The 15,826-nt window shown below is 35.6% G+C and overlaps 1 protein-coding gene across 2 annotated transcripts in view; it reads left to right on the forward strand.

The window, feature by feature from the left end:
• The first annotated feature begins 1,545 nt into the window (after positions 1 to 1,545).
• LOC136033128 (uncharacterized) overlaps positions 1,546 to 15,826 on the forward strand; it is a 52,002-nt gene continuing 37,721 nt past the window's right edge. The window contains exon 1 of one of the 2 annotated variants that reach the window (XM_065713763.1): positions 1,546 to 1,582. In XM_065713763.1, the coding sequence (XP_065569835.1) occupies positions 1,561 to 1,582 (22 nt within the window). In that variant the 5' untranslated portion in view covers positions 1,546 to 1,560. Of the gene's footprint in view, positions 1,583 to 2,836; positions 3,011 to 15,826 lie in introns of those variants that run through there. The other variant, XM_065713764.1, reaches the window with a different exon arrangement.

Consider the following 15,826-nt stretch of genomic DNA (forward strand, 5'->3'; position numbering starts at 1 on the left):
TTTTTGACAGAAGGCAGATCACGGATGCTTTTTTATTTATTTGTTTGTTTTTTTGTTGTTTTTTCCCAGGGGTGATCGTATTGACCCAGTAGTCCTAGAATGTTGCGAGAGGACTCATTCTAACGGAAATGAGAAGTTCTAGTGCCCTTTTTAAGTGACCAAAATAATTGAAGGGCACCTAGGCCCCTTCCCACGCTAATTATTTCCCCAAAGTCAACGGACCAAAATTCTGAGATAGCCATTTTATTCATCGTAGTCGAAAAACCTTAGAACAATGTCTTTGGGGACCACTTACTCTCCCACAGTCCCCGTGGGAGGGGCTACAAGCTACAAACTTTGACCAGTGCTTACATATAGTAATGGTTATTGAGAAGTGAACAGACATTTTCAGGGGGATTTTTTGGTTGGTGGGAGGGGTTGAGAAGAGGGGATATGTTGGGGGAACTTTCCATCGAGGAATTTTTCATGGGGGAAGAAAATTTCTATGAAGGGAGCACAGGATTTTCTAGCATTGTTTAAAAAAAATGAAAAAATAAATATGAAAAAGTTTTTTACAACTGGAAGGAAGGAGCAGCATTAAAACTTAAAACGAACAGAAATTAATACACATATGAGTGGCTCACCTCCTTCTAATACTTCGCTCTTTAAACTAAAGTATTTTTAGTAATCTACTATTTAATCTACGGCTTTTGTGATTCAGGGGTCATTCTTAATAAATTGGGACAAAATTTTAGCTTTAGTGTAAAGAACGAGGTACTGACGAGGGGGTGACCCCCCCCCCCCTCATAATTGTAATAAAAACATGAGAATACAAAAGTTCGTTACGTAAGGTAATTTATAAGTTACGTATATCTTTTACTAACAAAAAAATTGGTAAAAAATTAAAAGTTTCTAGTTGACTTTTCAAGTAACCAAAAAATAGGAGGGCAACTAGGCTTCCTCCACCATTCCTTTTTTTCTCAAAATCATTCGATCAAGACTATGAGGAAGCCATTTAGCCAAAACAAAAAAAAATATGCAAATTTCATTTTAATTATTCCTCTGCGGAGAGCCAAAATCAAAACATGTATTGATTCAAAAACGTTCAGAAATTAAATAAAAAAACAAGATTTTTTTAAACTGAAAGTAAGGAACGACACTAAATTTAAAACGAACAGAAATTACTTCGTATATGAAAGGGGCTGCTTCCTCATCACCGTCCCACTCTTTACGCTAAAGTTTTTACTGTTTTAAAAAGTATAGTCGAGAGAAAGAGTCAAACCTTAGCGTAAAGAGCGGGGCGTTAATGAGGAAGCAGCCCCTTTCTAATACGAAGTAATTTCTGTTCGTTTTAAATTTTAATGTCGCTCCTTACTTTCAGTTAAAAAAACTTGTGTTTTTATCTAATCAATTTAAAAGGCCTCTGAGTTCCTTTGGCTTAAAACTGCGAAGCAACAACCACGTGGTTGCAAGCATTGGCAATAAAAAGATTTTTCAAATGACAGTTAGAATATGCACGGTAAAAGTTGAGAGATTCCTCTTAAAATGTTTTGTATATTTTTTCTTTTGTTTTGCTGTGAAATGGGAACCCAAATGCACAGATGTAAGTGGATGTAAGTTTTTTTGAATGGTGATACAAGCCCAGGTTATTGGGATTCATTCTAATTTTGTTGATTTTTTTTGTAAAAAATTATATCTCCATTGAAACAAAAAATGAAAATAGACCTCTTTCATAAATGTTTTCAAACCTTACAAGTAAAGAGAGGGAATAGAGACAAGAGATTGAACGTAGCTCTCAAGACCCATGTTTTGGGATGTAGCAGTGGCGGTTCTAGGCCTGGACAAGGGCGTCTGCCCTCCCCCCAGTTTCTCCGATATCTGACATTAAATTCCTTTTATATTTTTACACTTTTCAGATTCCTTGCCCCCCCTCCGGATTATGATGCCTTAAACCGCTAATGGGCCATAGATTCGTTTCCGAATTAATTGTTTTGGTCAATCCACCAACAAATTCAAGTTCATACGAAATCATCACCATCAGAGGGAGGGGGTGAAGGTGTGAGTTTGGTGTGAGGTTCACCTGAACTGAGCTAGAAGGTGAACAGATGTCCAATCTTTTTTATTTGTTTAATATGTGAGCCGAATTATCACTGAATTTACCGTACATGGGATTTTTTTTGTAGATGGACAATATCAAGGGGGGATTAAAAATGATACAAACGGGGGGTTTAAAAGATAAAATGTAGCGTAAAAACCATAAATTTGATCTAAGAAATTTTAGGAAATACCAGAAGAATTTCAAATTTTGGGTGGGGGGATAGAGCTCTTGAACTCTCCTCCCCTCCCCCGTATATGTGCCTGCTTCCAGCTTAAAAATGGACTTTATGGGCAAATATTGTTGTGAATACCATACCTATTAGGGAAAAAAGAGTAAAAAGAGGTTCTCGTAAGGAATCATCTACTAAATCTCTAAATAATATTGCTAAGTGAATCATTTCAGGGAGCTCTATTGTTTCTAAATATTTTTTCGAAAAATCCTAGGATTTCATGTAGTCTCCTCAAGATTAAGGAAATACAACCGAGATTCATAAGAACTAGTTGCAAACAAAAGCAGATCATTAATCGAAAGGCAGACTATTAATTCTACCTGTAACCCATTTATAGGGTTATGTCAACAACCGACTAAAGAATGTCCTCTTTGTAAGACATCAATCAACTATTAGGCCCTCCTATTACGAACTGATCGGCAGGTAAGTGTTTACTGTTACACTTTTCGTATGGTCAATGGAATCTTAAATCGATGAACTTTTGCATAAATTTTGTACCTCCTGACGACGCCAAGGTCTTTGGCGTAGGGTTACACCTATCTCGCTGATGTCTTGTTAAGCTCTACTTTCACTGTTATCAGTGGTAATGCTGGCGCTGATAATGGTTCTTTTGAAGTGTATTCAGTGATATTTTTCAGGAATAGATTACAGAAACCATTATTGACTAGGATTATTTCACAAGCTATGAGCATTCATTTCCAAAGGTAGGCTAAATCACGAGGGAATTACCATATACTTTTTATTTGGCATATTAATTAACTAAAATTTTACCATAAGGGTAAAATTCTAGTTAATTAACTTCTTGCTATCTCAGAAAGGATTTAGGTGAGGAAAATGAAAATTTCAGGGATGAATCTACAGACTAAAGTATGTCCCGGGAAGGTATTTTGAAGCAACTACCTCCACTCCTTCTCCCTCTAGAGGGCCCTGATCTTTGATTACCTTTAAAAATATGTGTGTTATATTATCTTGTGACGAAACTAAGCATTTATCTTTATTCCTTATTTTTAACATAATTCCGTCTAATGTTGTTGCTATGAAAGCGCTTCAAAATTTAACTTGATGTAGTTGGGGAAACTTGGTTTTAAAGTTCATTTTTTTTTCATTTGCTTCTAACTCGAGTAATTTTTAGCAGTTTCTGCCGTCGTTATAAAAAAAATAGACTGTATGGGGAAACAGATGCAAGAATCTGGGGACGTAGCACTGGCATTTTATTTGGGGGGGGGGGGCAAAAGGGCCCATATCCGGGTATTAAAGGGGTATGGGCTATTTAATCATTTTTTTGAAAAATTATTTGGGGGGAGGCAACTGCCCCCTTCTCCCAAACAGACGCCACTGGCAGGAATATGAAAATTTTAAAGAATTTAGCCAAAGCAAGTGAAATCTGGATTAAATTAAATTTGGTTGTAAATGAACATTTAATGGGACTTAGGGGACCTACTAAAACAATTCCTGGTAACAAACTACGAAAAGAACGACAGACGCGGTGTTTCTATAGTAACCATAATTCTTGAAAATGGAATACTGTATATATATATATATATATATATATATATATATATATATATATATATATATATATATATATATATATATATATATATATCTATATATATATATATATATAGCCTATACCAATTCAGGGTATATATTTGCACGTTAGTGAGTATATGTGTATGTATGTGTATGTGTATGTATATGTATATGTATGTGTGTATGTATATATGTGTGTATGTATATGTGTGTGTATGTATATGTATATATATATATATATATATATATATATATATATATATATATATATATATATATATATATATATATATATATATATATATGTATATATGTAAGCCCTATAGATAGGTAGAGTAGCTCCATAGGAGGCTTAGGCCAAGTAGGACCTTGTCCCAGTGGGGCCCATAATAGAAACTGGGAAACCCTCCCCTGGGGGTCATAATTTCAGGTGGAGGAGGAAGAAGGCCCCTCAAATGTACACTCAGCAGGGCCAACTGCCGTGTTAACGCGTCAGATGAGTTACAAACCTTCTCCCAGTAATGGGTTAAATTGCATGGTGAAGCAGAACACCATCGTGGGAGGATCCTCTATAGGAGGACAACTGCGGCAGGGCGTAAGATCCAGATTTATGGACAACGGCCTCTGTAAAGGGCTGCCTCGACCCTTTCGGGGTACCTGCAAGACTGGGAAACTTGCGGTCAATTTTTCCCACTTGAGGAGTGGCGCCCCTCGAGGAAATTATAGCCTAGTAAACAACACAGCACTCGTACGGGATTCTGATTATTGGATAATTTTCTGGGCTTGGTTTGTTTTGATGGGCGTTTTCGGGCTGAAAAACCTCTTCCTAGCTAATTTATCTACTATGGGCTGCCTCCCCGTAGTAGCATAATATTTGTAGGCATGAATATATAATGAGTCGGAGGTAATAGGCTTGGGACTGTCTGTGCAGGATTTCGACTCTTGTTGATAGAAGAGCATCGCCAAGTGCTGAAAACCATGTTGTGACCAAGATGGGCCCAGGATTGCACTAAGCCTCCAACTTTCTGGAGGTCCCAGGGACTTCTTGCTGTCCGGTTCTAAGCCGGCTTAAGCGCTTCGGTGTAGACTTGAGAAGATATGTTGGTCCCCATCCTGCACTGGTATCCGGGATCACTGCTTTTCTTGAGGCCAAAATAATTTCAAAGATTTAAAGAACATGAAAATTGGAACTTGGAATGTTACGACGTTAAAAAATGACTATCGCATCGACATTTTGACTGACGAATTCAGACGGTTTGAACTGGATTTATTAGGAGTTTCAGAAACTCATATCCCAGGGGTAGGAAGCATGAAATTAGGTGACATAGAATTTGTTTACTCAGGAAGGAAGGATGGGGTACATAGACAGGGAGTAGGGCTTATGATGAATAAGGAAGCTGCTAAGTCTTGTTTAGGCTGGGAAGGTATTAATAATAGAATACTAATTGCTCATTTTATGACTAAAAAGTTTAGGGTATCAGTTATAGTAGTATATGCCCCCATTGAACCAACTGATGGAGATACTAGTGACTCAGATGAATTTTACTTACAGTTACAGGAGCAAATAGACAGGGTACCAGGTAGAAATATGGTGTTTTTGCTAGGAGATTTTAATGCCCAGGTTGGTAGAAATAGGGATAGATGGTATCCTAGCCTAGGTAATTTTGGTGTAGGAAAAGAAAACAGTAATGGCTATAGGCTTTTGCAATTTTGTAGGTATAACAACCTAGTTATAACCAATACGGTGTTTGGTCACAAAATGGCCCATAAGTTGACATGGTATTCACGTGATGGTAAGACAGCAAACCTTATTGATTATGTTATTGTAAACAGAAGACTAGCAGGATCAATACAAGATACTAGGGTGTATAGGAGTGCCGTTATTGATGTTAAAAGTAAAGATCACCATCTAGTAGTGTCTAAGGTTAATTTAAAGCTGAAATTTCGGAAGAGTAACTCCCTCCCGGAAAGTTATGATGTTGGTAGACTTCAGGATGAAAATTTGAGAAAAAAATTCCAGGAACAGTTGAGTACTAAACTTGAGGGTTTAAAATTTGACAATGTGGAAGATGGATGGAATAATTTCAGAAAAACAATTTGTGAAGTTGCTGATGGTGTCCTAGGGAAGAGTGCTAAGACAGCAACTAGGAATATTAGTGAAAAAGCTTTAGGTTTAATAGAGAGTAGAAGGGGTTTGTATAAGAATTATCTGAGCGATAGGTCGTATGAAAACAAAAGGAATGTAAAGAAAGTGGAGAAAGCATTAAAATATGAACTAAGGAGATGTGAAATGGAGGCGATGGATAAAATTGCTGAGGATCTGGAAGATGCGGCTAGACGGCATAATAGTAAAATATTATACTGGCATGTTAATAAATTGAAAGGGAGTAGCCGATCCGGACTAGTCCCAGTTAAAGATAGAAATGGGGTCACAATTAGTGATAAGGAAAAAGTTAAAGAAAGATGGGTGGAACATTTTGAGAATGTGCTAAACCGAGATACAGTTGCAGGAAAAGATATAGATGAAAATGAAAAAGTTTGTGATACCTTGGATGTGAAGGAAGATTTGTTTAGTGAGGAAGAATTAGCGACAGTACTAGAAGGATTAAAAAATAATAAGGCCCCAGGTGCTGATAGTATGATTAATGAGTTCCTTAAATATGGTGGCTCTGAGGTTAGGAATAAGCTACTGAAGATTATGAACATGATTTTTGAAAAAGGGGAAGTACCCAATGATTTTAGGAAAACCTTAATTAAACCACTGTATAAGAAAGGTGACAAGAGTGAATGTCGGAATTATCGAGGCATTAGTCTGGTCTCTGTAGGTAGCAAATTACTGAGTAATATGATACTTTTTAGACTGAGACATGCTGTAGACAAAGTTTTAAGGGAAGAACAATGCGGTTTTAGAAAAGGTAGAGGATGTGTCGACCATGTTTTCACTCTTAGGTTAATAATTGAGAAGTCCCTTCGTTGTCAAACACCTTTGGTCCTTAGTTTTATCGATTATGAGCAAGCTTTCGATTCTGTTGATAGAACAGCGTTAACAAAGGTCTTATCGTTATATGGTATACCAGAAAAATACATTAAAGTGATTTGCGCTATGTACGAGAATAATACTGCTGCGGTTAAGGTAGGAAATGAGGTTAGCAACTGGTTTTGTATTAAATCAGGAGTTAAGCAGGGTTGTGTTCTATCCCCCTTTATATGGATCATTTTGATGGACTTCGTCTTAAGGAGCACAGGAAAGGCAATTGGAGACCATGGAATCAAATGGGGAGGAAGAACGCTCCTGGACTTAGATTATGCTGATGATTTAAGCATATTAGATGAAAGTGTGAGCAAAATGAATGAATTTTTAGAGGTTTTACGAGTTCAGGGTGCTAAAATAGGCTTGAAAATTAATGTTAAGAAGACTAAGTCACTAAGGTTAGGAATAAGTGAAGATGAACAGGTGACCTTAGGTAACGAAAAGATTGATCAGGTTGGGAGCTTCAGTTACTTTGGTAGTATTATTGGTAAAGATGGTGGGAGCAGTGAAGATGTTAAAAGTAGAATAGCTAAAGCTCAGAGTGTTTTTTCACAGTTAAAAAAAGTTTGGAAGAATAGAAAGATAAGCCTACAAACCAAGATTAGAATATTGGAAGCTACAGTGATGACAGTGGTCAAATATGGCTCTGAAGCATGGACACTCCGAAAAGCAGATGAAAATTTACTAGATGTTTTCCAGAGAAATTGCCTACGGATTGTTCTGGGTACCCGGCTGACTGACCGTATTTCAAACAGTAGGTTGTACGAAAAGTGTGGTTCAATCCCGCTTTCTGGGGCTATAATGAAAGAAAGGTTGAGATGGCTAGGCCACGTTCTACGGATGAAGGATGACAGATTACCGAAGATTGTCCTTTTTGGCCAACCGTCTGGGGCTACACGGAAAGCAGGTCGTCCTTGTCTGGGTTGGGAGGATGTCATAAATAAGGATTTGAAGGAAATGGGAACTTCCTGGGAGGGTGTAAAGAGGGAGGCTTTAAATAGATTAGGTTGGAGGAGGAGCGTGCGTAGCTGTGTTGGCCTCAGGCGGCTTGGTGCTGCAGTGAGTTATTAGTAGTAGTAGTAGTAGTATATATATATATATATATATATGTATATATATATATATATATATATATATATATATATATATATATATATATATATATATATATATATATAAAACTTCCCATTTACGGTGGTTCGAAATATATTATTTTTTATATCTAAAACTAACCAACTTATAAAAAGTTACGAGCCTAGGAGAATTCATCCTAAAAGATGTGCTCTTGATGTAATTTGCATCATATTCAGCATGTCCCTATGCTGCCAAAACACGGAATTTTACTTTATTTCCAAAAAATATGATAGCGGGCAAGCACCTATCCTGTAGATCTTGAAATGAGAAAATAATAAACGAACTCAAAAAGGTATTGAAAATAGTCCCCAGTCCTTATAAGTGCTGACCCTACCCTCCAAGATAAATACTCTTATTTGTACCTGCTATAAATAAGATATGTTTTGCACTAAAAAGTGTCAATTTTAGCGAAAAAAGGTGACTGTGTGTTAGATGAGTTATAAAAATGTTAGAACTTTTTAAAGTTTTCGGAACTATTTTTTTGTTTTACAAAATTGTATTTTGCCCAAAATATTTTGCGAAAGAATCAGTGAAAGCCCACCACCCAGCCAAGTTTAATTCCAACCACCATAATGCATAAATGTGTCGTGGCCGGACCGTCAAAATTGGCCTTTTTGGCGTTGCAGCCAGGTTCTGTGGAGAGCAAGTATAGACCGTTTAGAAGATGATCGGGTTTATTTAAGGACTGGAATTGTCTTCTGATATGGCCATAATAAAAAAAAACTTTTGTTTACCGGGACATAGTCTACTTACGCTGCAACATCGAAGTAGAAATGAAACGAAGCAATAAGTTCATTGGTATAAGCTAAAAGGTAAAACAGGTACTTACACAGGACATGCCGAATTTTGCTTCAAGAGTGACCCAGTATTTTAAAGAGGTGGGGTAAAACTTCGAAAAAAGTTTCAAAAATACGCAAATAATATATTACAAGTAAATATAAGTTCTAAAATGGATCTCAGATTCGGACCTTTCGGAAAGTTTGTCTCTTTGATGATTTATTTCTTAATGGTAAAAAAAAAAAAGATATTTTCAAAAATCATGAGATGCTGGTTGTGGCTCGAACGGCCTGATATTTAAATTAGCTTTTAAACTTTGCCACCTGTCCCCTAACATTTTTTGAAGTATTTCTCTTTCCCTGAAAAGTTTTTATGGGTAGACTACCCATAATTGTTTGTTTACCTGGCATCAGGTTCCTCTTCAGAAGCGGCTTGCTTTGTTACCAATTGTAAATGAGCATATTAGCTACTCATTTACTCTTAAATCTGTTTACTGTCATAGCAGCCACTAATAGTGCAAGAGGAAATGCTATTTCCTAATGTGTTAGGCAGTTCAAAACAACATGCTATTCCACACAAGAATCTGAAAAGTAAATGTTAGCTACTGCCAAAGCGGTGGAAAATTATGCTACACAAGGTATATACGTAAGAAAAGAGATTGGGCCCCCGCCCTCAAATCTCAAGATTTTACAGTTTCATATAATTTTCTTTATTTAAAGCAAAGTGTTTGTGCTTTTTGTTCTTTCTAAATAGACCCCCTCCAAATGTGGGTCCTCGCAGGAGCCATAATCCCATTTCAAAGATATACCCCTCCTCTTTTTGTTGAGATAGGGTCAAGATATCATTCTCAAATGAGATCTTTTTGTATGAGAATTTTGTATTCAAAAACGATACATAATTTTCCATATTTCAGGGGGAATGGGAGTTCATTGCAAAAATCAAATATGAGGGCTCTGGGCCTCCGTTGGCCTAAAAGTGCCAGAGAAGAGCTTCTAGTAAAAGGAAAATGCTAGAAGAAATTGTTATTGACCTGGAAGTGGAACTCGTGATCCTTGGGTAGCTAGCCGAAGCAAATAGCAAGCCACTAAGACTCACCACAGTACATTCAGAAGCCATAATATACAAGTGTATATGAAAATATGCGAACAAGCCTAAGGCCAATATTACTAATAGAATGAAAGTGCTACAAAAATTGCTCTTTTAGAAGAGTTTATCCCATTAGTCTTTGGTAACTAGTTAGTCGAAGCTTATATAGTCGTATGCTCCCAACTTCCTTTCCGCAGTTTTTATGAAAGTATGCACGACTTCAAACATCAATCTTCTCCCTTAACTAATCATTTTTTGTTCTTGATGCAAATTATATATGATTAGTTCTTTATTATCAATCCTTTCACATGTTGATGTATATTATGACTAGGCAATCTGTCTAATCAGTATGATTATTCAACTCATCTGAAGAAGCTTGACTTGCATTCATATTCCGGCGATAAAAATGAAGGTCTGGAGTGACACATTTTTCCTTGTTCTCTTTTCCTCATATTCATTTACATTGTTTTCTATGATGAAACGCTTTCAAGAGCCCACGTTTTCCCCCTCCTCTCTGTGCTTAAGCATTGGAGCATTTACATATAAGGGGACAAAGACAACAATCCAAATTTTGGAGAGGGGTGAAAATATTATTGGATAGAGTTCCAATGTAAATATAGGAAATAAGTTGTCCCATCGACTCCCTCCCATTTCGCACAAAGCGCATGCTGGATTTGTCCCCAAATGGTTTTATGGCTGAATATCTGCTAATTTAAAACTAGTCTTAGAGATGCAAAAAGGATAACAGAAAATAGCTTATTATTTTCCATTTTTTTAAGTGCTTCGGTTTTCTCAAGCCCCTATCAAATTTGCAGAGCTAAGCAATGTTCTAACAGGAGTCAAATTTTGCTTCGGCTCGGCAGTTTTCATATAATGGACGTATATTCTCTTCCCTTCTGTTTCGGATCAGAGTTGAAAGATTTTTTTTCAGATGTGTAAGTCATATCGAAATTAAGCAAAAGCTTCTTATTTCGAAAAAAAAAACATTGATGTTATTATATTGCTATATTGTTATTCATATATTCGAAAAGGTTCCTTTTTGGACTTCAAAGGATCCCAAATATTTCTCATTCAAATAGTGACGTTAATTGGTAATAATTGCTACATAAGTTGAAGGTGTTGTTTCTCCAGCGTGCAAAATTGCGTTAAAACTGAAAATATAATTTTGGTATTTTCTTAGATAAACATTCAGTTCCTTTTGTTTTTGTTTTTTAATCCGAAAAGACTTCTCTTTCAGTGACACATTCCAGTCTCAATTGGGGCAAAACCTGGTCGCCAATGCTTGACCAGCGTTAACTTAGTTTTAGTAGAAAAACAACATGACCTAGGAGGTGGGTGATTACCCGACCCGAAAGCGTCAGGTGCTGCTCGAGTCCCCTTTACTTCTTTTAATCTGATCGTAGTTGATCCCAGTCTTTTCAGGCTGGGATCTGGGAAACCAGTTTAAACTAGCTGACAGAGCTTCCTAACCTGGTCAAAAATTTATTAGAATGCACCACTAGCTAAAATTTGGTTGTTCATTGTTGAATTCTTTGATGTTGAGTTAACAAGATTTTCCGGGGGTAAACGCCTAGAACCATTAGACATCCAGTCAAAATATTCACTTTGTTTTCTTTAAAGTTCACTGTCTTTTACATTTTTTCATTTGTTATCCTCTTCATTGCTTCTATCCGCAAGTATGACTGTGAACAATACTGAAGCTCGGGCATTAATCAAATGAAAAATATAACGATGCGTTGTATCATTCATCAATCGAAACAGTCTCGCAAAAAGATCATTAGACAATCTATCCTACGGGTTGTTACCTTATAACATGTGTTTTATCGTAATATTTGCCTCTACATTGGTCATTAACCTTTGTGTCATGAGTATGCTTTTACCTGAATTACGGAGCAAGTTTCTCCATTGCTGATGAAAGGCAAACGGTTTTTATGCTACTTTCTAACAAAGGCACTACTCAGGCGCAGACGCTAAATTCATCAGGTCTGTAAAACAAAACAGAGAAGGTCATAATACGCCAATCAATTGGCACGAAAATCCCAGAAATCCCATTTTAGCATTTGTGCCTAAATGCGGAAAATCTGAAGTCAGAAAACAATTCTTACTTCACCATATCAGAATAATTGTAGCTAACACATTTTGCATGCAGACCTGCTGTACTTTACCCCCCCCCTCCCCCCAATGTGCAAATATATAGCCCAAATTTGTATCCAAAGTATTAAATTTTGTATCATACTTAGGTATATTTTATTAGGATTAACCTAACTTCACTTATTGAGCTGCAGGGGTATATTCCTAAAATTACGCATCCTTAATGCCGTGTGATCATTTAACAGAAGATCTCAATAAAGAATTTTATAAAGAGTTATAATTCTTTTAATTATGCTCAAATAAAAACTTTTACAGACTGTAATCTACATTCTAGTCTTTCATGTGCCAATTTAGTCAAACCATGCTTTAAGTTGATACAGACATTAATTTGAAGGATATGTGTTTCTACCTTAAATAATAAAATCTATCATCAAACCCTTGTTAAGTCATCAATTAAAATTGTATTTAGATGAAAAATGAAAGGTTTTATCTGTCCTTCATTTTGTAATGTAGTATGAAGGTGAAGCGCAACCAAAAAACATTGTCTTGTAAGAAAGTTGACTATATGAATATTAAATGCCTCCAAATTACAAGATAAGAATAATTAAATAGCTTAGATAACTTAATTAGCGTCATGGAAAAAGAGAAATATGCAAAAAGCTAAGAGGAGTTGTAAAAAATTACTCAAAAAAGGGTCTCAAATTTTGATGCACACCACTTCTTGCTTTGTGTTAAAAACTAAATAAAGTTTTTGTTATGTTGTAATGAATTTATCGTGTTGTAACTTGAGCGTAGCAGTGTTTTAACGCCACCGTGGTTTTCCGCCATCTTTTAATTCAGGTAGGTCAGAATAGACATAGATATGATATAGACATAGATATAAGAACAGACATAGAAATAGACATAGACATAGACACAGATATAGACAAAAACATAGACATGGATACAGACATAGACATAGACTAACCTAACCTGTCTATTCTGACCCAACTAATCCTCTTGATGATGCAAGATTTCCTGGGTGGTGGAAAACATACGGTGGCGGAAAACCGTGGTGGCGTTAAGACACCCACTCCAACTTGAGATTCATAGGAGTCCTTTTTTCATTTTCTGTAGATTGGATTTTTTTGGGAATGATATTAAATTTAATTTTTCAGGTAAACTTTACGAGGTATAAATTTAAATTAAACAATATTATTTATGTCAGGATTAAAAATTGTTGAAAAAGTTTCTCTAACATACAAATAGCAATACAAACTATGGATTCTTGTAGAAAAAAGATAAAAAAAAAGATGTAAAATATTATTTTGTTTCCATAAAAAAAGACTGTCAATAAAAAACGAAAAGAAATTAATTTAAAAAAGTTTTTCGACAAAATTAGTTTTTCAAAAAAAAGTAAAGAGCCCCCTTAACCCGAAAATGAGTAGAAATATATTCAAACAATATCCCAAGCATAGAACTACCATAAATCACCATCAATAAATAAATGACACCAAAAAGGAACAGAAATTACAATAAATAAGCGAGTCAAAGACAAAACGAGCCAAAACTAACATGAGTAGGGATGGCAATCCCCATACCTTTTCAAGGCTAGAACATAATTTGCACTTAACTGAAAACAAAATACATTTTAAATATTTTTACTTTTTTTACTTTAATAAATAAGAAATTATCAAAACTTTAAGGAATAAATATCGTTTTATGTATATTAAATTAACTATCCACGGTCATTTATTTTGTTTTTACTAAAGTGCAGATTATGTTCTGGTCTTGAGAAGACATAAGGGTTGTCAACCCTACTCATGCTAATTTTTACTCGTTTTGAGTTTGACTCGCTTATTTATTGTAATTCCTGTTCGTTCTGAGTTTCATTTATTTATTGATGGGGATTTATGGTAGTTTTACGCTGAGTTTCATTTATTTATTGATGGGGATTTATGGTAGTTTTACGCTCGGAAGGCTATTTGACTTTAGTTCTGTTCATTTTCGGCCTAGTGGAGCTCTTTACTTTTCTTTTTGAAAACTCGTTTTATGGAAAAGTTTTTTTTTTATATTAATCAAAATGAAGAGTGGCGTTACAACTTGAAACGAATAATATAGTCCTGTATACAAGGGAGATTGCCCTTCCTCAAAAGATTCTACTCTATTCACCAAAGTTTAGCTTATTCCTTATGGAGTATATAATTAGTATCCGTAGCGTGTTGAAATGTTGAATGTAAGCTTCACAACATTATCTAATCGAGGTGCAACCTTAATTATGTCAGATTTATCATAAATTTAATGAATATACTGCACAATGATAGTAAAATTCTTTGTTTTACTTTATGGAATCCAGGTACACCTTGGGAAAACAAAAATAGGATTATATTCCATTGGTAAACTTGAAACAAATTACTTTTTAAATCTGACAAATTTTGATATACTTACTAAACTTAAAGTCAACTTTTTTTTGAACTACAAATTTCAGTAAAATTTGGAAAAAATTCGCAGATCAAAAAATTTTACTCTTTTCATAAATAATATTACAAATATGCCAAATCTCCCAAAACCCTCAAAAAAGTTTGCAACTTAAATAATATTTAGTATTTTGCATCGATATATCTGGTATAAGTTATGAGTCAGCTTTTACTTCATTCTGGTAAAAAAAAATAAACTAATAATCTTAGCAAAGTTTGTTAACAAAAGTAAATATTGATGATTAAATTGAAAAATTGCAAAAAAGTGCCGAAATCTGAGCTCTCATATAGTTTCAGTTACTACGCTTAAAACCCTTGCTATCAGAAATAGTTGAGTTGTCAAGAATCCGGCAGTAACCCCTGAGGTTGACTAGGCCTAGGGCAGAAAAGGCAGGTTCAGTTACGGAAAATGCTTCTTTTATGTGGGATTGCCATGTATCTAAAAAAAAATAGGCCAATCAACATGTAGTAACCCCTGAGGTTGACTAGGCCTAGGGTAGAAAAGGAGGTTCAGGTACGGAAAATGCTTCTTTTATGTGGGATTGCCATGTATCTAAAAAAATTAGGGCAATCAACATGCAGTAACCCCTGAGGTTGACTAGGCCTAGGGCAGAAAAGGTGGGTTCAGTAGCGGAAAATGCTTCTTTGCGTGGGATTGCCATGTATCTAAAAAAAAAAAAAAAAACTAAGGCAATCAACATGTGGTAACCCCTGAAGCTAACTAGGCCTAGGGTAGAAAAGGAGGTTCAGTTACGGAAAATGCTTCTTTTAAGTGGGATTTCCATGTATCTAAAAAAAATTAGGGCAATCAACATGTAGTAACCCCTGAGGTTGACTAGGCCTAGGGCAGAAGGAGGTATACAAGACCCACAAAGTATTTCATGACGAAAATTGACTTGTGTCTCTTAATATTGAATTCTTCATTACAAGCTGGGATTATTAGCAGTTCCTTACAAGGAGGTGTGCGCGAAATATAACACAGTCTGCCATTGTGGAAGAAGTGTGCCACGCCCATTGGTATACGTTGCACTCCGAGATTGTACACCAGGTCATGGAAAGTGCCTAGCCCCTTGAATAAATTCAAAATATAGTCTTGGCTCGAAGTCTGCAAGCTGAATAGTCACGTTTCTGATTAGTTTATTTTTGTCATTATTATTATTAATTAGGAACTTGTCTGTTAAACAGAACATTCTCAAGAAGTGAAGTTAGATAATCGTAATGAAATACATTAGTTTATACAATGCTTTACTTTATATTATTGCAAAATTCGGGTTAAATAGCGGAAATTGTTTTTAAAAATTGAAAAAAAAATCCTTTCAGTTTTATTGGTCGTATGTTATTGGTCTTTCTTCTTTTATATTTTGCTGAGGACGGCCCTTGGGCGTAGGGTCGAAATAGTCATTCAAATTAGA

The sequence above is a fragment of the Artemia franciscana genome, chromosome 11 (genome assembly GCF_032884065.1).
Source record: "Artemia franciscana chromosome 11, ASM3288406v1, whole genome shotgun sequence".
NCBI classification, from domain to species: domain Eukaryota; kingdom Metazoa; phylum Arthropoda; class Branchiopoda; order Anostraca; family Artemiidae; genus Artemia; species Artemia franciscana.